At 37.9% G+C, this 21715-nt stretch overlaps 1 protein-coding gene across 2 annotated transcripts in view; it reads right to left on the reverse strand.

Annotated features, from left to right (window-relative positions):
• The window catches only part of tln1 (talin 1), a 61512-nt gene extending 42736 nt beyond the window's left edge, over window positions 1-18776 (reverse strand). The window contains exons 1-6 of one of the 2 annotated variants that reach the window (XM_080875007.1): window positions 18315-18776; window positions 4673-4732; window positions 2823-2985; window positions 2320-2417; window positions 1892-2021; window positions 1571-1723 (exon numbers count right to left, since the gene is read on the reverse strand). In XM_080875007.1, coding sequence (XP_080731133.1) covers window positions 1571-1723; window positions 1892-2021; window positions 2320-2417; window positions 2823-2952 — 511 coding nt within the window. In that variant the 5' untranslated portion in view covers window positions 2953-2985; window positions 4673-4732; window positions 18315-18776. Of the gene's footprint in view, window positions 1-1570; window positions 1724-1891; window positions 2022-2319; window positions 2418-2822; window positions 2986-4672; window positions 4737-18314 lie in introns of both variants that reach the window. The other variant, XM_080875006.1, reaches the window with a different exon arrangement.
• Window positions 18777-21715: the final 2939 nt, after the last annotated feature.

A 21715-nucleotide genomic window follows, 5' to 3' on the forward strand; every position in this document is an offset into this window, starting at 1 on the left:
ATAGTGATGGCTAACTAACCAGAGATAGTAGTGGTGGACAAGCAGAGAAGAAGATTGTAGTGATAGAGGTAGTAATACACTCAACAAAAATATAAACGCAACACCTTTGTTACTGCTCCCATTCCCCATGGGATGGACGTAGAGACCTAAAATTCATTCCAGATACACAATATAACCGTCCCTCCCAAACAGTGGTCACAAATCAGTCCAAATGTGTGGTAGTGGGCACATCTGCTATATTTAGATAATCCATCCCACCTCACAGGTGTGCCACATCAGGATGCTGATCTGACATCATGAGTAGTGCACAGGTGTACCTCAGACTGCCCACAACAAAAGGCCACCCTGGAATGTGCAGTTTTGTCTCACAGCAAAATGCCACAGATGCCACAAGCAATGAGGGAGCGTGCAATTGGCATGCTGACAGCAGGAATGTCAACCAGATCTGTCGCCCGTGCATTGAATGTTCATTTCTCAACCATAAGCCGTCTCCACAGGCGTTTCAGAGAATATGGCAGCACATCCAACCGGCCTCACAACCGCAGACCTCGTGTAACCAGCCCAGGACCTCCACATCCAGCAGGTTCACCTCCAAGATCGTCTGAGACCAGCCACCCAGACAGCTGCTGGAACAATTGGTTTGCACAACCAAACAATTTCTGCACAAACAGTCAGAAACCGTCTCAGGGACGCTCAACTGCATGCCCGTCGTCCTCATCGGGGTCTTGACCTGACTCCAGCTCGTCGCCGTAACAGACTTGTGTGGGCAAATGCTCACATTCGATGGCGTCTGGCACGTTGGAGAGGTGTGCGCTTCACAGATGAATCATGGTTCACATTGTTCAGGGCAGATGGCAGCTGAGAATGTCCCAGTTCTTGCATGGCCAGCATACTCACCGGACATGTCACCCATTGAGCATGTTCGGGATGTGCTTGACCGGCGTATACGACAGCGTGTACCAGTTCCCACGAATATCCAACAACCTCGCACAGCCATTGAAGTGGAGTGGACCAACATTCCACAGGCCACAATTGACAATCTGATAGACTCCATGCGACGATGTGTTGCACTGCATGAGGCAAATGGTGGTCACACCAGATACTGACCGGTTCTGGGTCCCCAGACCCCCAATAGCGCAAAAAACTGCACATTCCAGGGTGGCCTTTTGTTGTGGGCAGTCTGAGGTACACCTGTGCACTACTCATGATGTCAGATCAGCATCCTGATGTGGCACACCTGTGAGGTGGGATGGATTATCTCAATATAGCAGATGTGCCCACTACCACACATTTGGACTGATTTGTGACCACTGTTTGGGAGGGATGGTTATATTGTGTATCTGGAAAGAATTTTAGGTCTCTACGTCCATCCCATGGGGAATGGGAGCAAAAACAAAGGTGTTGCGTTTATATTTTTGTTGAGTGTACCAAGCGATAGCAACAACAGGAAGATGGAACACAAGAAGCTGAGAGAGGAGCTAGAGAAGATGTGGAAGGTGACCCGGGACACACACTTTGGTTAAGCAAGTCTGTTATAGAGCATTAGAATGGAGGCTTGTATTTCTCATACACTCATCGTCTGTGTGGAGTTTCTGCTTCAGCTTTTCCATTTTCTTGTCATCTCTTAAAAGAGTTTTGTCTCTTTTCAGGGTTCCTGTGGTTTCCTCCTTCTTCTCTTCACCAATGTCTCGCACCAGTGAATATTCATCATAGTTTGTAATACCTGACATACAAACAGATTGAAATTACTACATTTATTTTACATTTTACAACAACATTATATATACACAAGAATCTCATGGTAAGTGGGGGGGAAAGCAATAAACCTGTAACAACACACAACATCTTGTTCTGGAAATTAAATGTGAGCTGTGTGTGGCTTATAGCTGACCTATTCTAGCACATATGGTCATCAGCATGTCACTGACAATCTTGGAGTCATCCACCATTACAGTCTTCACTGTCCCATCCAACATGCGGATCTTCAGTGGCCTCTGCTTCTTCTTGTATTCCAGAGTGTCCTGTCAGACAGAGGCAACAGACCAGCTGCTGATATTTTGTTGGAAACTTTGAAATAGATTTAAACTAGATCCTGCTATTTCTCACAATACTCACATCACACTGCTTTTCTTCCTAGAGACAGCATCATTTTTTACAGAAGCATTAAACAAAAACAACCTGACTCAGCTAATTTAGAGCAAAGAAACCAGTGATGTCCCTTGGTGAAAGTGTATTTAGTACTCACAAATCATCACAAATGCATCCTAATTCATAAATTTAACAGTTAGTCATAGCTGAATGTGTGATATACTTCCTTACCCCATTCCTTAACATGTAGTAGTCCAGAGCCTTTCCAGCCTCCAACCAGATGCCTTTCTTTGGATCTTCATCAGACAAAAACAGTCCGTAGTCATTTGCTGTAGAAGAAACACAAACGCTGATTAAGTCGCTGGATTTCTATTTCTTGCCATACCTGTGGATCTCCAGACAGTAGACTAGAAGGACTTGTGCTAGTCCCCTGTTCATGTAAATCACATTAGTGGATTAGTCTTTCAAACAAACATGTTTTAACAGGTTCACATCAGCTTGCCAAAGTCAAAATGTGACCATTCTAGTCTAATCTGTTGACTGACACAATATTAGGCAGGTGGTTACAATGTCATGCCTGATCAGTCTATGTGCAATTCCCACGTGTGGGACTAATAAAGGTTATCTTATCTTATCTTATCTTATCTTATATGCAGCATACAATTTCTCCATGTCAACAATCCAACAATCAGTTCTGATGAAGTAAGAAGTAAAAAAAAAGAAAGAGAACTTACGCTGGCCAAGCTGTGCCTCTGGGACTCTCTCCCTGATGATGCGACAGGCATCGTAGACCATGGTGGAGGGCTCAAACTGCATAGTTTTCACTACATTCCCCACACTAATCTTTAATGACAGGGTCACCATGATTGCTGCTCTGCACCTCCACCCAACTCACACCTGCATGAGGATCCATAAAGTAGTTAGTCATAACATGTCAACTGTACCATTACAGTGAAATAGCATATTTAATTCACAGTCACAATACCAATAGTACAACTCAATCTGAAAGACATATAAAGTCTATTGGAAAAAAAAAAAGACTTTTTGATAAACACACACACACACACCTTATTTCCTGTTAAAAGGAGGTTTTAACTGCAAGTGTAGAACAGCTGTAACTGTATACTCTAAATAATGTCAAAGCTGCCTCCTCTCACAAGTAGCACACAGCAGGAAGTTCTCTACATCAGAGGTATTCTCATTGCACATAGCTATGACAAGAACTGCTATATTCATAAATATATTTTATTTTGGTACTCCTTTACATGACATTCCGCTAAAGAACTTCACATTAGTAGGAAGTGAAAACTAATCTCTCAGCCCCATGTCTTAAGCTGAGGTTAAAGTGAGAAACACCACCTCTAGCTTTTTTTACATGTGTCACATATAAAAAAATGTTTTTAACTGAAAATCCAGTTTTCCGGTTCCTGAATAAAAAGAAATTGTCTCTTAACTGTTTAAATGCCAGTAAAGGTATGTTTTTTTTGGAAAACAACTCTCTGTGGTTTTGTCATTGTGAGAGATTCTTTGTCATTTCTTCATGCAAGATCCTGAGGTTGTATAGCAATGAGAGGTGAAGGAAATAAAGAGTAGGGGATTTTCTTTTTCAGCTTTTTTGAAATGACATTTTACTTATCACTGTAAAACTGTCAGACTCGCATCCTGATAACACTCTTTCACCATCTTGCTCCCTGTGTAGTATAAAGGGGATTCAACCTAAAAAGTACAGCTAGCAACATGAATGCTGGTTACTGCAGAAACAAATAAAATTAAAAAAACCAATGCCAAATGTACTGGTTATATAATACTCTACAACTCTGAGTACTCAAGCACTGCTTTTTACTACAAGTCATATTCATCTATTCTCACACAACCCAGGGATGGAACCACTGTCTGCTAGGGATGGGTATCGTTTAGGTTTTATCCGATACCAAATACGGTGCATTTCTCAGCTTTTAAAAAACGCTATGCGTTGCCAGGTGTTTCATCAGATTCGAGGTGTTACCTCCTTTGCACAGTATCACCTTGAAGCACTTGTTGCAGGCTGCTGAGTTTGCATCTTTTGCTGTGAAGTACAGTCAGACTTTTGACCGCTTTGCCTTGGGCACTTTTAATCTGTAGCTCTGCTCTAAAAGAACGTACGTACCTGGGCAAGCCTACTATCCTCGGAAAGGTAAGATGATTGGCTAGAATCCAAAGTGTATGACATCTCAGGAAAAAGAAACACCGAAATGTGCGCTGCTTTTCGGTCTGGTTACTACCGGTGCCATCCCTACTGTCTACTTGCTCAATCAAATGACAATCAAACTGTTTTCTGACTAAAATCCAGTGTGACAACAGGCTGAGTGAGATGAGCCACTGTCTGGAGCATTCATATATTGTTATCATATATCAGTGAGTACTACTCACTATATGTTAAAAGATTGTTTTGTTGGAGAAAATGTTTTCATACTATACTTCAGAAAAATATGCTAGAAGAAGATGGATGGATGGCTAACATGTAAGTATGCTTCTCATTGTTAGGGCTCCTGATTATGATTTTACTATTTGACATGATCATGAAGAAGATGAATAAAATACTTACCTGACTTGAACCAATTTTTTGTAACAGCCACTCAGATGATCAGCTCTGTGTTTCTTCTACCTAGCTGAGGAAAATCAAATATAAACAGATACACGATTTATTTTATTTTATTGATCCAACATTTTCAATGACATAATGATATGCTTTTACATTATAACGATCTTACAAAACACAGTTCCACAGCATTTTGTACTCTTGCAATTCCACATCATAATAATGTTGTCCTATTTGAAATATAAAGCTGCAGATAAACTCACTTTTTGACACAACATATGACATGTAATTTAAATGTTCTATTCCAAAAGCTAACTGTGAATACGGTACACAAGCTTTAGACAGTGCTCAGTCCCTGTTCGCACACATACATGTTCCAATAAATCCCACAAATGGAATCTAGTAGAGTTCAAGAATTTTATCTGACAATAAAGCAGAAACTGCTGCTCAACTGAAAGAATACACAAAGCGAATTGGAATGTGTTTGTATATTAGAGATTGATTTCTTTGGGTTTTTTTTTATAACATTGCAGACACTTTTTAAAAAAATGTTATAAAATAAAATATTAGTTTAATCCATTTTAGTGAAATTAATGTCAGAATTAAGCGTGTAACTAGTGAGAAGGTCCACATAACTGGTGTGTTTCTGTTTGGTGAAGTGTGGCAAGGTGTGGCGTGCTTTGCAAAATAAGACAGGACAAGACAAGGCAAGAAAAATAAGAGTTGGGACATCCTCCATTACGTCAGTTAAAAATTGTTAAATACAGCTGAAGTATAAACTAATCTGATAAATACAGTAAAACAAGCATAAATGTAAACAATATATAGAAAGAAATATTTGAAATATAATCATATGAAAATCAACAAGCAAAAACAGAATTTAAATTTTAAATATAATCAGCAGTACTACATGCACTGAAACAGACTAGCAAATATCAGAGTACATCAAAGTGGCTCAGCAGAACAGCGCAAGTTGTAGTGGACGCTGCAATAAATTGGTGTGGTATTTACGTGAGCGTGAGTGCAGGGTTAAAGTAAACTTAACATGAGAGAACAGATTACTCTTTGCTAGACAGATGTGTTGCATTGCAGACAGTTATTGTATGATATGAATAATTTCTTCTGATGTAAAAGATTTTTACATGTTATTAATAGCTATTTTAGGTGTGTGTGTGTGTGTGTGTGCGTGCATGCATTGGAGGAGGAGTGCAGCTGTCGGTCAAGTGAGTGGGTTCATCTCTAGAAATGAACCCACTCCTCTTCCTCTGCTGTGGAATGACAGCATTCTTTCAAGTTCCTAATCAGCTGTCTACATGTCATTTCCTGTTTTTAAAAGACATTCAACGCCATATATGGGCATCTCTAACATCCACACATGCCCAGCAGTGACTTAGCTGGAAGTCTGCAGTGAGTATTGGGTCAGTTTGTTGACAAAGCTTACTAATCTAAAGCTCATCCTAGTCCTTCAAGTTTCAAAGTTACAATGTTCACGTTTAGTCAGTGTTAGTCCTCAATATTATTCAATGTAGAAACTTTAAAGCTCTAAATGTTCAAAGACCATTATCGAGCAAAAGCTACTTCAACATTCAAATCTTCCTGTTTATTTAACACCAGCTCGAAATCTGAAAGATAATCTTGTTTAAAAACATTGCAAGTCTACAGACTTCAGAAATTGTACAGTAAATGCTTCCCACTCCACCCTGACTGAAAGAGGAAGTGCGAGGTCACAACAGTAATTACTGCAGTTGCTAAAAATGAGAAATAGCACAGTAAAGGTCTTAGTGTACTCTAAAAACACTGTAAAACAATATCACAAATGAAAACACAATTCTTTAATGGTACAGATATAAAAAATGTCCAGCTGTTGCAAAAGGGATTCCAAGTTTGGGCTTTTAAAGTATAAAATTAGTTATGCCGTTGAAGGTACTTTCTCCTTTTAGTGCTTAAAATATATCTTTGCAATAACTCTGAATTAATGCCTCTTTCCAGAAAACATGACTTGGTTCTTACAAGAAAAAAAATGTGTGGCTAACTTGACTTCCTGTTAGTCAAAGCCAGACTTCCTCTGCAAAGTGACAGCGGCCAGCTGTCATCCTAAAGCCAAGTATCCAAGCTATCAATGGAATTCAGATACTCTATACCTCAGTCTTTATCTAGTGTACTACAGGCCTGACCATTTTTTTAACGTGTCTGTAAAACTGTCCACTAACAACAAGAGGATTATTTCAAAAACTTATCTTTTCAGGCCAGAATGAAACATTTCACTTAACTAGTCTTCAGGGCTGATAAGTACGTTGTGTACATCCTCACTATAGTTCTGGCTACAGTCATTTCTGCCAGTATCAGCCATTTCCAAAAATGTCTAGCTGACTCTTTTTTTTTAAACTGTGTGGTGTGCAAGTTTGAAAAAAATGAAAATGTACTAATTTAGTTGCAATGAAACACATCACAGATATGAAGAAAATATTATGTTGAGGGACAATCAGAAATTGTGCAAAGTTTAAAATAAATTTTCAAACGACTAAACAAGGACTAGGTCTAGTTGTTTTGTTTTTCTGTTTTCCTGTTGTTCTCCAGCCCTATGTGCGCTAGATGTGATTTTTGTTTGGCATATCCCGATGTCCAGGGTGGGCCATTTATATGGATACACCGTAATAACATGGGAATGGTTGGTGATATTAAAGTCGTGTTTGTGGCACATTAGTATATGTGTGGTGACCATGGTGGCCATTTAGAAGTCGGCCATCTTGGATACAACTTTTGTTTTTTTAATAGGAAGAGGGCCATGTGACACATCAAACTTATTGGTAATGTCACAAGAAAAACAATAGTACTTGTATTATACAAGTAAAACATTTTTCTCTTTTTCTATGTAAGAACAAGAAAAAAGTGAAATAACAGATTTAATTTGTTTTGGTTGTGTAACCTCAGGACATCTGTGGACATTAGGAAAGAGGTCATCTGGGTGGACATATATTATTGCTCAAGTAAAACCACTTATGGTGAAGAATAGTTTATCAGGAGTTCACAGTGCTGCAATACAAGTCTTTGCAACCACTGAGTGTAGCTTCGTATACAGATGGTAGAGTTTTAAACTTCCTGTGATCGTGGCCTTCAACAGTCTCTGCTGCCTGCTGTGCTGCAATGTGGGCAACCAGCTTAAAGTCACTGCAGAACCTTCATCAGGCTCAAAATAAGACAACCTGTTTTAGAGAAGTTACCGGCTCTTATAAGAATCTTAAATTTAATAAAACATGTTTTGAATTTTTGTTTTATAATTCAATAAGTCATTTTTTGTCATATTTGTTATTTGTCACAGAAATTGCTTAACTATTATCAACACAAACATCATGAGAAACACTTTTCCAGTTTAAGGTTGCTGCTTATATCACATTTGATCATCACTATTGGCATTGGCACCACTCTGATACTAATAGAAGAGTTCTTGAGTCCAAGAAATGTAGACACAGCTGTAGCTCCAGAGCACATAACACAATAACAAAGTCATTGCAGTGTCCTTATTACAGAGCTGAGGTAACTAGTACACTTGTATCCAACTGTAGTATGATTTGTTTTACTGGTAGTTTTTCACAACAACTTTCACTCTGCTAATGCACATTTGCTGTACTATTGTAAATTGAAGCTGTGTTTACCCTGATGTGACACTGTGAAAATAACCCAGTGGCATTGTTACAGTCTATCTTAAACAAGTAACCACAACGACCGCATTTGAACTTTTGCATCTCATCTCCCATTCTTACATTTCCTCTCGACTCTATAGTCTACACATGCTCATATACAGTAATTATACCATTCCCCAACTAGAAAAAATCTCCAATTCTCTTGTTTTTTTAGCATTTCATACATTTTTTTTTAATCTGACCATTCAGTGCACTAAAAGGTTTTGTCAAAACAATACCCTAGAGTAAACAGGAAATCTATAAGGGAATTTATAAAAGGGGGAAAAAGGAAACGAGGCTAATTATTTCTGTTCTGGTCTGTACTGTACAGATCAGATTTCACTTGTTTGAGGGAAATTTATACGGGTGAAGGAAAGTTAAAATAGCAGCATTTGCCTTTAGTATAAGGCAACACAATTACAACATTATGAGCTATTTGAAAACCAAAAAATGTCAAAATGTCTATTTTGACAATAACTTCAGTCTATGTTTCAGAGACAATCACACTCTCACAAAGAACTTGTTCTGTTGAACACAGAAGATGAACGGTAAAAATACTACACTACTCCCACTATCCAAGTGGCCAATATTTTTTTTAAATAGATTAGTTTCATTATGTAGGAGTCTCTCTCTGCCCTACGTACACTTATGGATTAATTCTTATATAGCGCTTTTCAACTCTCCCAGAGTACTCAAAGAGCTCTATACAACATGCCACATTCACCCAATCACACCCATTCACACAAGCACTGTCTTCTAAGTTTCTTAGTGCTTCCTAACTACAATTCATACACATTTATACTCCAATGAACGCATCGGAGAGCAATTTAGGGTTAGTGTCTTGACCAAATTAGAGAAAAAAAATTGAAATTGGTTGTTGAATTTTGAATTGAGTGTTGAACTTGCATTTGATAAATGAAACCCAAAGAGATATCGATGTATGTGAAGAAATATTCTTTAGGCTTAAAGACCTCCAAAATAAAGCAATCAGAGACAGCAAAAAAGTAAGATTAGTATGGGAAAATTGAGCAGCTCAGCGACACCAACGGCCTGAAAAACCACAAAACATGGAACACTAAGTTGTGAGCAACTTCTTGAATTCAAATTTAGATGGTGTACAACAACGCAGATTACACTTTGAAAGGAAGCATCTACAAGGGCCTGTCCAAAAAAAAAAAACATCTTTGGAAAGATGAAACCAAGATGAACCTTAATGATTGCAAGAGAAAAGTATGGAAAAGGGAAGGCATAGTTCATGATTAGAAAAACACCACATCATATATCAGATATGATGGAGACAATGTTATGCAGCAGGTAACTAGTTTTTAGCATTTGATATATGATATATGAATGTGAGATGGCTGACCACAAGCCTCACAATGATTTGACACGAAATGACCCAAAACCGAAAGCAGAAAACCCTCGAAACTAACAGCAACTGAAGGTGGCTGCAGTAAAGGCCTGCTAAAGCATCACAAGGAAGGAAACAGTATTTGGTGATGTTTGACAATGTACTTAAAAGCTTAAAGTCTGCTCTTAATCACATTTTGTGTGATTTAAAATCCACTGTGACAGTGTGCAGAGGCAAAATTTAAAAAAAAATGTTTACTGTCCAGGAGCTTACAAACAAAACTGTAAATTATTGGCCTTGGAAACCCAGAAAAACTGTCAGGTAACCACTTGAATCCTCAAAATACAAGATTGATGATGGACCAGTTTGGTTGCTCGACTGGTAAATCAGCAAGTGGTACTAGTAATTTTCTGCAGAGGTAGTAGCAGCAGAAGAAGAGGAAGAAGAAACAGAAAAAAACAGAAGTAGCAACAAAAGCAGAAGCACAAGAAAAAGCATAAGCAATAGCCCAGTCGCAATGTAAGGTTCAACACAAATAACTAATAACACAAAGAATGATTTAAAAAATAGCAGCTACATTAAAGCAATGAAGAGGTGCAGGAGAAGATAATCTTAAATGGGAGACTAGCCAAATTTAATACTCTCTAAATTCTTTGTACATGTTGTCAGGTATATTTATTGCCCTTCGTATATAACCATTGTGTAACACAACTATATATTTGCATTTTTGAAGAGTTTCAGAACCCATCACAGCACAGAAACAGCTTTAGTGAAGGTTACAAATGATCTTCTTATGGCCTCTGACAGTGGACTCATCTCTGTGTTATTGTCCTGCTAGACCTCAGCGCAGCGTTCAATACTGTTCGACCATAATATCCTATTAGAACAATTGTAGCATACTGTATGTAATACAGGTACTGCGCTGCAGTGGTTTGTATCATATCTATCTAATAGGCTCCAATTTGTTCATGTAAATGGAAAGTCCTCTTCACACACTAAGGTTAATTATGGAGTTCCACAGGGTTCAGTGCTAGGACCAATTCTGTTTGCATTATACATGCTTTCCTTAGGCAGTAGGGCTGTGCGATATGACCAAAATCTCACATCCCGATATTAAGACATCTATCGTCCGATAATGATATAAATCACAAAAATGTAACATTTTCTGTAAATTCTGTGAATCTCGGGCAGCTCGACTTGCTTGAAGTGTTTCCAGCTGGGCGTCGCGTACCTGGAGTTGAGTGTTTTAACTGATGCATGAAACTATACATTTTTAGACATAGGTTGTAACGGCCGCCGTTTTCTTTATGAGTATTTATTACACAGCGTGCTGCGGGGAAAAGCCTGTTCTAATGTTTGAGTCTAAGGTTTATTTTTTAGCACCTGACGGCTCTTTTTTGCTTCTCATCCATAAATACTCTGCATCTTTCGCGTGATTCGGTTTATTTTGAAAAGTCTCAACAGGATCTTGAGCTTTTTTGTGAAAGGTTTATGTGGAAAATAAACAAGCGGACATGCGATGGTTTTACTGTTGTTGTTGCTAAAGACAATGCATAAAAACAAGTGCTTGTCTGTAGTGTGGTTATATTAAATATAAGAGAAAGAGAGAACTTTAATAAATTAATATAGCCACTACAGTGACCATCAAAATAATGAAAAAATATTGCCATAAACAGTTTATTTTGCGACACCACGAAACAAACGATAGCGTAAAATGCAACGATAGACGTTTTTATATCGTCATCCGATATATATTGTTATATCGATCAGCCCTATTAGGCAGTATCATCAGAAGACATAGTATACATTTTCACTGCTATGCAGATGGCAAAAAACTCTATCCATGGAGCCAGATAACACACACCAATTAGTTAAACTGCAGGAATGTCTTCAAGACATAAAGACCTAATTTTCTGCTTCTTAATTCAGATAAAGCTGAGGTTATTTTACTCGGCCCTGAAAATCTTAGAAATATGGTATCTAACCAGATTCTTACTCTGGATGGCATTACCTTGGCCTCCAGTAACACTGTGAGGAATCTTGGAGTCATTTTTGACCAGGACATGTCCTTCAATGCACATATTAAACAAATATGTAAGACTGCTTTCTTCCATTTGCACAACATCTCTAAAATTAGAAATTTCCTGTCTCAGAGTGATGCTGAAAAATTAGTTCATGCATATTTCTAGGCTGGACCACTGTAATTCATTATTATCAGGACGTCCTAAAAACTCTCTGAAATACCTTCAGCTAATCCAAAATGCTGCAGCAAAAGTGCTGACAGGGACTAGAAAGAGAGAGCATATTTCTCCTATATTGGCTTCCTGTTAAATCCAGAATTGAGTTCAAAATCCTGCCCCTCACATACAATGTCTTAAATAATCAGGCCCCATCTTATCTTAATGACCTTGTAGTACCATATCACCCCATTAGAGCACTTCACTCTCACACTGCAGGCGTACTTGTTGATCCTAGAGTATTTAAAAGTAGAATGTGAGGGAGAGCCTTTGGTTTTCAGGCCCCTCTTCTGTGGAACCAGCTTCCAGTTTGGATTTGGGAGACAGACACTATCTCTACTTTTAAGACTAGGCTTAAAACTTTCCTTTTTGCTAAAGCATATAGTTAGGGCTGGACCAGGTGACCCTGAATCCTCCCTTAGTTATGCTGCAATAGACATAGGCTGCTGTAGGCAGACTCATACCCCTCCTAGGTGACTGAAAAGGAAAATGCATCATGGACACCCATGATGCATTTTCCTTTTCAGTCACCTTTTTCACTCACTATGTGTTAATACACCTCTCTGCATTAAATCGCACTTGTTATTAATCTGTCTCTTCCACAGCATGTCTTCTATCCTGTCTTCCTTCTCTTACCCCAACCGATGGCCGCCCCTCCCTGAGCCTGGTTCTGCCGGAGGCTTCTTCCTGTTAAAAGGGAGTTTTTTCTCATAGGGGGTCATCTGATTGTTGGGTTTTTCTCTGTATGTATTATTGTAAGGTCTACCTTACAATATAAAGCGTCTTCAACGTTATATGGCGTTATATTAATAAAATTGAATTGAACTTGAATTTTAAAATCACATAAATCATTTTGAGTTGCATAAAGGTCTTGGAGAAACAACATTTTGTTAAAATGTATAGTTGTCATTTAGAAGAATGACAATAAAACCCACTTTATACACAAGTTTTATTTGCTGCAGTTCTTAAAGTTTTGCCTAAAGAATTTACCTAAAGTTTATATTACAACTGCAATGATTAATTAAGTAACTCAAATAAGTCAATTACAAAAAATTCTCGACACAAATTCTTTGCTTCGATGCTTCATTTAATCCACGGCTCTGTAGCGTGCAGATGTGTTAAACAATGTATACCTAAGTTTTTCACCCACATTTGTTATATTTCTAAAAACTGACCAGAAAATACAAACGTATTTAGGAGCAGCGAATAAAAAGTGTAAATAACAAGTATGACAACATTAAGCCCACAGCCCCCAGTTTTAAACAGAAACACTGATAACACAACAGCAGCAGTGTTGATGACGCTGGCAAAGTTTAATGTGAAAACTTCCAGATTAGACGGTGTGGCATAATGTTTGTGATCAAACAGATTAAAGATGCACTTCATGGCCCACGCTGAACAATGCCAGGTGTAAGAATTATGCCTTATGCCTGTTAGCAATTTTAAACATATAACAAAGGCTCCTAAAACTATAGAGAACTTTAAAAATGAAATAAAGAATAGGAGAAATATTATAAGCTAATAACAATTCACCAGTTCAACTAATATCTGTCCACTTGTGAATACCAACTGCACCTTACTTGTAAACCGCATGTGTTTGTTATTTTCCTGTGTACATCATAAATCGTTGTCAATTTTACTTCCTGCATTAGTTTTCCATCCTTGATTGTATGCTGATTAATCTCACCAACTGTATATCTGGTTACTTCCTGATTTATTTTGAAATTTCTGTATGTCTTAGACCTCACTTAGTTACACTTCCAGCCTTTGCTTTGTTGCCCTACCATGCCTGTTTTCAGTTAGCCACTGGTGTTAGTATATACAGCTCCAGCTTTGCGCTAACCACTTGTCATCTGGTAAACTTGCTTAGTCAAGCTCCCCAGCATTCCTCATGATTTTGTTATTTTCCCTTGTGAACTTCTCATTTCCTTTTGGACAGCTCTATGGACTTTGCCTTTTGACTACACCCTCCCAAACTGGATTTTACTCTGCCCATGTGTATCCTGCATTGGGTTCTCTTCCTGATTTTTACACTACGATCTGGCCAGTATGAACCCAGATGCTACTTTGTTTGCTGGGGAATTTTATGATTTTATCATTTACTCTAATCTGTCTTCATGGTGAATCGAAGAGAGCTCTTAATTGGTATCTTAAAAAGACTATACAGAGAGTAGTGTCTTTTTTGGCTGGTTATGTGGTCTTATGCTCCTAACCATCAAATGCTCTAGCCTTTCCAAGATGATAAGGTAAAACACTGGGTGGCTGAAATGACTGAAGCTTCCCTGCTCCAAAGCCCCATGGAAACTCAGCTGCCCAGCACTGCAAGTGGATAGACTGACTCGACTTGTACCTCTCCTGTTTCCACATCTGTCACTGGAAGTCTGTTCAGAAGGCAATCAATGGTTCCCATGCTCTTGTGTCATAGCCAGCTACTCATTCTTGAGTAAGTGAGGTGTCCCAACTGGCTTTCCTGTATTTAGGCAGCTCATTTGAACTCACCTAGTCATGATCTGATCTGATCCCCTGGCTAGGGCAAAGTTTCTTTTTTTGCATCAAAATTGGGATTTGTTCTAGAAAGTTATAAGCAAACTAACCCCTCTGAAAGGATTTTCAAAAATGTGGTTTTGGACAGCATCTTGTATGTCCTGTATCAATCAAGAACCCTATCACTGCAATGAAAAGTGATCCCTTCCTAATAATATGCCAAAAACACTTTAGAAACTCCCATCTGAAACTTAATTTTAGGTTACTTTGATATCAAAATGCCCAGCATCCACAATGACCAAGACACATCAACATTCATAGAAATAAGCTTCTATGACAGGGATGTCCAACTCCAAGCCTCAAGAGCCGGTTTCCTGCAGGTTTTAGATATCACCTTGGGTCAACAAACCTGAATCAAATGATTAGTTCATTACCAGGCCTCTGGAGAACTTCAAGACATGTTGAGGAGGCAATTTAGCCATTTAAATCAGCGGTGCTGGATAAAGGACACATGTAAAAACCTGCAGGACACCGGCTCTTGAGGCCTGTAGTTGGACAGCCCAGTTCTATGGGAATTGTACTGGCATCAGCCCAATCTACTTCTATCAGGATAATGCTATTTTTAAACAAATATCCAACACTAGCAATGACAGATGTGTCTCACCAGAACAGATGTTTTCAGAACTTAACACAGCTCTTCTCACTATTACGACTAAAGGCATCATATAAACTATTCAGACTGTGTATGCCACTGCAGCGATCCTGAAGACATGTAGAGACATGTGGGTAGATCACACTTGCAGGTTGCACTATTTTTTTTCCCTTGCTTAGTTGACTAAGAAATTAGTTCCAAGGAATATCCCTAATTCTGAGAATGAGGATACGCTCACTTTTCTTAATTGCAGCAACCACATACTCACTCATTGCACATTTAAACACACAGGCTGTGTCCAAATTCAGGGGCCACATCCTTCAGAGGACCAAGCCTATGTAGACCAGGTCCTTACACATGAACACACACCACACACACTCCTCTTAATGTTTCACCAGTCTGATGAAGGGCTAACATTAAAAACATTGTAATTTCTAAAAGGGAAACCAATGAGTAGTTAATTTTAAAACACGTGTGTTTTTTCTTTTTTTGAATATGAATGTGAGGTGGCCAGGTGTTGTGGCTGGAAAACAAGCTCAAACCATCACCCCCCTCTACCACGCTTAACAGTTGGTATGAGTATTGTATTTGTATTTGGTTTTCTCCAAAAGTGGTGCTGTTCATTGTGGACAGACATCTCAATTTTGGTTTTGTCTGTCAGAATGACATTGTTCCAAAAGTCTTGTGGCTGGATGAGATGCAAACCTAAGCCATGCTGTCATATTCCTTTTTGAGAGAAAAGGTTTTCATTTGGCAGCCCTTCCAAACAAGCCATACATGTTCAATTTCCTTCTTATTTTAACATACTGAGGCCTGTAGAGACTGAGATGTAGCTCCTGTGTTTTTTGCATTTTCTCAAAACAGTGCACACTCTACCCATGAGTTGAATTCACTAGGACACTGACTCTTGGGAAGATTGGTAGCTGTCTTGAATGTTTTCCACATGGGAATAGTCTTTCTAAAAATGGTTTTAAAACCCTTCCCAGATTGGTGGTGAGCAACAGTTTCTCTAAGACCACTGATGATGTATTAGCATTGTGTTACACACCTATTTTTGCTTAGTTTTTTTCCAAAATAAATAATGACATTGTATGTCATGTGTTCAAGTTTTATTTACATAATTTCAGCACCTGGTAAGCACCAAATGAATTTTTTTATTATGTTCTCATATGTAAGACCCTAGAATTCACCTGGAGGTTGTTCTCCATACATGGATTAATGTTTCTGATGGATGAAATTATTGACAATTTGGCATAATACCAGCCAGTATTACAGTTAGTGTGATGCCATCACAAGGTAAGCTCTGTTTCTTTTTATTCTTTATACATGTTTCATTTAATCATAAACAACCCAACAACATTAAGGTTTTGTGTGATTTTTAAATTAAGTAAGAGCTGTATTTTCTTCCAGTCTCCTCATTGGTGTGACTGAACTCCCCAGGCATCTCACACAGCCATGGGAATTGGCTTATGTCTAAAACAAATGATTTCTTGTGGACTAGTGGCTGCACATGTTGTCTTGACCAAATATGGCTGAGTTAAAACACTACACTCCAACCACGGCAACACATTGGAATGGAAGCAGGTTTCCTTAACTGGTGTGAGAATAGTCCACGATACAACTTCCAAAATGGGATTTTACTCTGTTACCTGAATTCTGTATGGCTGGTAGATTAGCTCAGATTACTACACAGCATGGCCTGAACCTTGAATACTGGAGGCCTTTCTTCATTTCTTTACAGCCCAGATCACAGTGTTTCACCAGTGTATAGTGGCTTGGCAGTTAAAAGTTAGCTTCTGCTACACATGTGAAGCTGGTTAATGAAAAAAATCCACACACACAAGACATATAAGACTACATCAACTAACAAATAATCTGTTCAACTAAAAACAAACACAACACTCAGGAAGGCAAAGACAACAAGTCACAATAAGCTGAGTGATTGGATTTCTGTTTAGTTCCAGTTTACGTTTTGTTCTTACTTTTGTAAGACCTCATGATTCTCTATCTTTATCTCTTGCTCACTCGCCTCCACTTAAAATAGTTAGATTTTTACTTATTTATTTTTGCTGTGGTTGTGGTCGAAAATGTGCAGTGCACTGAGAGCATGCCATCTTGTGCATATATTAACTGTTCCCTTATATGTGTTCTGGTGTCAGATAGTTATTTATATTTTTTTTCTTTGCACTTCTTTTTTGAAAGGTAAGCATTGAATAAGCAACCTAACATGTAACAAAACTCCTTATTTAATGAACACAGGCTGATCTTTACAAGTTCAAAAAAGAAGGTGAAGCATTTACTGAAGACATTACTTTTCAGTGAATGATAAGCGTTTATTTATCCCAAAATTTGGGAAATTGTGTTACAGCAGCATGATATAAAAAAAATGTAAAGATGTAAAAATCTAATGAGATACAAGTTTAAATACAAAATGAAGCAGTTATTAATTGTTATAACATTCTTTTAATCAATTAATGTAATAAGCAATTTCACAGAGACAAAAATGCTTTTGTTTGGTTTAGTTTATTTATTTACTTATTTTAGGTGAGCCTGCCTAAAAATGTACAGCTCCTAATTCTTCCAGGCTAGTTTCTACAGGCCGTCCTTCAGCCTGTAGAAAGTACCCTTTGTTTTTTCCTTTATTGCTCGGTGGTTAGTAGACATATCTGCATCCAAATTCCTTCATTGTGTTGCACAACACATCACAGCGGTGTAAGAATTTACACCCAGAGGCGATATTTTTTCTTGTTCTAACAGCTGCACAACACGCCCAGGACACTTATGAGCGGCCTACAAAATGACTGTGATGAACTGAACTTGCATGCTGTAGGTCAAAAGGGGAACAATACAGCTGTTAACTCCTTTTAACTTTGACATTCAAACTATTTCATAGTATAAAGGTAACTTATATATATCTCATCAAAATGCGCGTATTGTAGGGAAGCATGAGAGGACAGTGACACGGCGCACAGAAAATTCAGATGTGTGTGCGTGTGTGTGTGAGAGGTGGTCTCTTTTGGCGCTTGATACTTTCGATTCGTCTCCCATTTGTGTGATTTAACTTCTGGGTTATCATATACACTACCGTTTATGCGCTCTCTACATTAGAAGGCCCAAATCTGCATACGTTTACTAATCTGTCTCGCTTCCATGTCGAGTCTGTGGTGACGTCAGGGACTTCGCGTTTTAAAAAAACGAAGAAAAAAGCTAGAAACTTTTCAAAGTTAGAAACATTCAGTCTGACCTGGGCGCGTTAATCCACTCTCGTCGACGGCCACTCAAACACGGAAAACAGAGCTGATTTAACGATCCTTAAATTAACTCCCGACAACAAATAAAGTTTTCCACCAGGGGAAAGGCCAGAAGACGACTTTTTCTCAGTTCCTCTCCCTATCCCTCGGCAGCGGCTTACGAAAAACTCCACCCTGGCTCAGCGCGTCGACGCACAGAGGGGCGGTGTAGAGTTCGGGTACTGTTCTGCTGCAGGCGAATAACACTGAGGGTGTTTTCATACTTTTCTATTTTGTTTCCAAACTCTGTCTTGTTTTCAACACTAAACCAACTCAATTTGACTCTTAATGGCACGGACTGTGCTGGAGGAGACCGCGGAGACGTTCAGATCTGCTTTGTTAGGGTTTCCGGGTAGACAGACATGTTTCCTTCAAACGTTGGCCAGCTGCATTTGAAGTTGCCCAGGATGGTTCGGTGGGTGTGTCAAAAGTGTCAACATCGTCGTATTATAAAGCTGGTGTGCGCACGCAACGCTGGGGCCACATAACGGTAAAAGTGTCAGCTCCTCGAAACTTCAACCTATCTTACTTTTTCTTTGGCCTGAACACTGCTCGCATCCGGCTGTCATCACTGACAGTGACGGGACTGAAACCCAGTGTTTCTCTTCTGTAGCCCTCTTTTTAATGTTCTCTTTGATTAGTAATTTTTTAAAAAGTTTTTAAAAAGCTACTATCTGCAATAAAAACAATAATAACAAATTAACATTAAAAAGAAGAAGAAAGGTGGAGAGGTACATATATTTTTAAAATTCTGTTGAAGTCTTGGGTGGCTTTCTGACTTGTCATTCCTTGTCTTACAAAGCTCTTGAACCTGCGACTTACTTTCTCACCATCTGCAAGGATATAAATATAAATTTTCAGATAAAAAAACAAAGATTATTTTTCATTAAATAAATCTTAATCACATATTAAACACAGTTCGTTTGTCTCTTTATTATTATTATGTTATTATAGTATTATAATATTATATTATGTTATATTATTCAGTCAGTGTCAATAGTCACTCAGTATTAATTTGCTGTTTTTAGGGCAAGGTATATTTTCTGTGATTATTGCAAGACCTGTCTAATGTTCAAGCTTAATACAAATGTTCTGCAAATTAATATTAATTAAAAAAGATGAGAACTGTAAAAACAGATTCTGTATACATACTAAATGCTTCAGTATGCAACTCTGCAAGTTGCAAGTACTAGTGGTGAATTAAGTTTAGTGAAATGTTATTTAAAATCAGTGAAGGAAAATGGATAGATGGCTATTTCTTCTGTCAAATAAGCAACTTACTAAAACAAATTAGTCATCTATTTTGCCACCTAAACAGACATTTTGTGTTCTTTTATGGCAAATTATTTTGGATAGATGTACAGAAATAACAGAAAATTACCATTGTGTAAAAACATAGACATTTTCCATCATTTTAAAGCAGTTTTACTGCTTTAAGTAACCCGAGATCTTGTATATTTCTGCATATGTTTTATTTTAATTCAAAGCTATTTACACATGTAAAAACAATTACATTAGCATTGTTACCATGCACACTCAACATCATGGGTGAGTAGAGTTAGTTTAACAGCTTAATAATTAGCTGACAATTCTGTTAACTACAGTGTTGCAGTTAGTAGTTAGAGGATTTAAAATATAATAACTCTCCTTATTATTTGAAAAAAAAAAATATCCAGGAAATATTGGCAATTTAGAATCTAATCAAAAACTAGATTCTTGAAAGCCTCTAATAGACAACAGCATTGTTGTATCTATTCTAAATTTAATGCCACATAAATGATGCACAATAAATCCCACATCCCGTTTAGTTGTGATCCTTGCAAAATCATAATCACAAATTCCTTAATCTATTAAAGAGGGAGACACATTGTTTTCCGCAGTGTGAAGTATATATGAGGCGGGAAAACATTAGGTGTTTCCACCTATTAGAACAGGATAACAGTATGTTTGCATTTTAATCTGAACTTAAGATGTTTTTAGTCTTTAGTTAATCAGTCTATCCCAGCCTCTCCTAGGGCAAAAGGTGGGCTATACCCTGGACAGGTCGCCTGCACATCACAGGGCTAACAGAGACTGAGAACCATTCACACCCATCACTGCAAGCCTTTGGACTGTGGGAGGAAGCTGGAGCACCCAGAGAGAACTGACGCAAACACAGGGATGGGCCTAAGGTGAGGCAACAGTGCTAACCACAGCACCACTATGCTGCCCACAACAATCCAATTCTGATAACTAACCTAATTATGAGAAATTTAATGGTGTGTGTTCATTACATTTCCAAAGCATTTCAAAAACAAAAAAATCATACCACCAGTAAAATATGGTGGAGGTAGTGTGATGGTGCCATGTTGAAACTGTATTTTCTGTTTCCTTGTGTTATCTTTGTCTAATATTTAAATGTGTTTGATTTGAAACATTTAAGTGTAACAAACAATTGAAAAAGAGGAAATCAGAAAGGCAACCCCCTTTTTTATATCACTTTATGTTCAATTTCTCAAGCACTTTGATATATAAATAGTCAAATGATGACAAATATGAGGATGATGGTAGATTTATCAACTCAATTTATGCCAATCTAATGTATGTATGTGTAAGGCAGTGACTGGAATACATATGTAGTCACCCTCATTCTACAGGAATAATAAAGGATTCTTCCATGTTTTGTATAAGTATGACAAGCAGCTACAGGAAATTTCTGATGGAAGTTCCTGCTTCTACGAGGTTGTCAAACTACAAGTTACTGAAATGAAATTGTTTGGCTGCTTTCTGCTTGCACTGTTTGCAACAGAAACCTAAAAGTACACATGTAAATTTGTGTAAATTTAACAACTAAATTTAATTAGAAGATCAGACTGCACTTTCAAGAATGATAGGATAAATTACTCAAATTCAAGAAGGTTTACAAAGGATTTCTAGCAGTTGTTTGTACAGTACCTATATTTTTCCCCCCTGAAACACTGATTAGATTGGATGAATGTAAATTTCAGATTTCTTAAAAAGGGCCACATCACAAGAAGAAAACCTTGCAGGCACTGGCTATAATGTTTCCATGACATTTTTAAATAATCTTCTTTCCCCTTTTTGTTTCCTGTAATAAAGTGAACTGTTTCTGTACACATAGAGGCAATAAATAACTTGCTTGCTATTTACTTCTGTAAGTGAACAGAACAGGTTTAGAAAATAACAATGAATGACAATGCAACCAATGACCTTACCCAGTTTAATGAATTAGACTGCAAATATGAAGTTTCAGCTAAAGTTCCCTCTGTCCAAGAACATGTCTTTTCTTGTCTGACCAGTTTCTCAAATTCACACAAAGTTCTTTTAAAAATGGGAAATTAGAAGCCATAGACAG

This window comes from Rhamphochromis sp. 'chilingali' (assembly GCF_963969265.1).
Source record: "Rhamphochromis sp. 'chilingali' genome assembly, chromosome: 2".
Lineage (NCBI taxonomy): Eukaryota > Metazoa > Chordata > Actinopteri > Cichliformes > Cichlidae > Rhamphochromis > Rhamphochromis sp. 'chilingali'.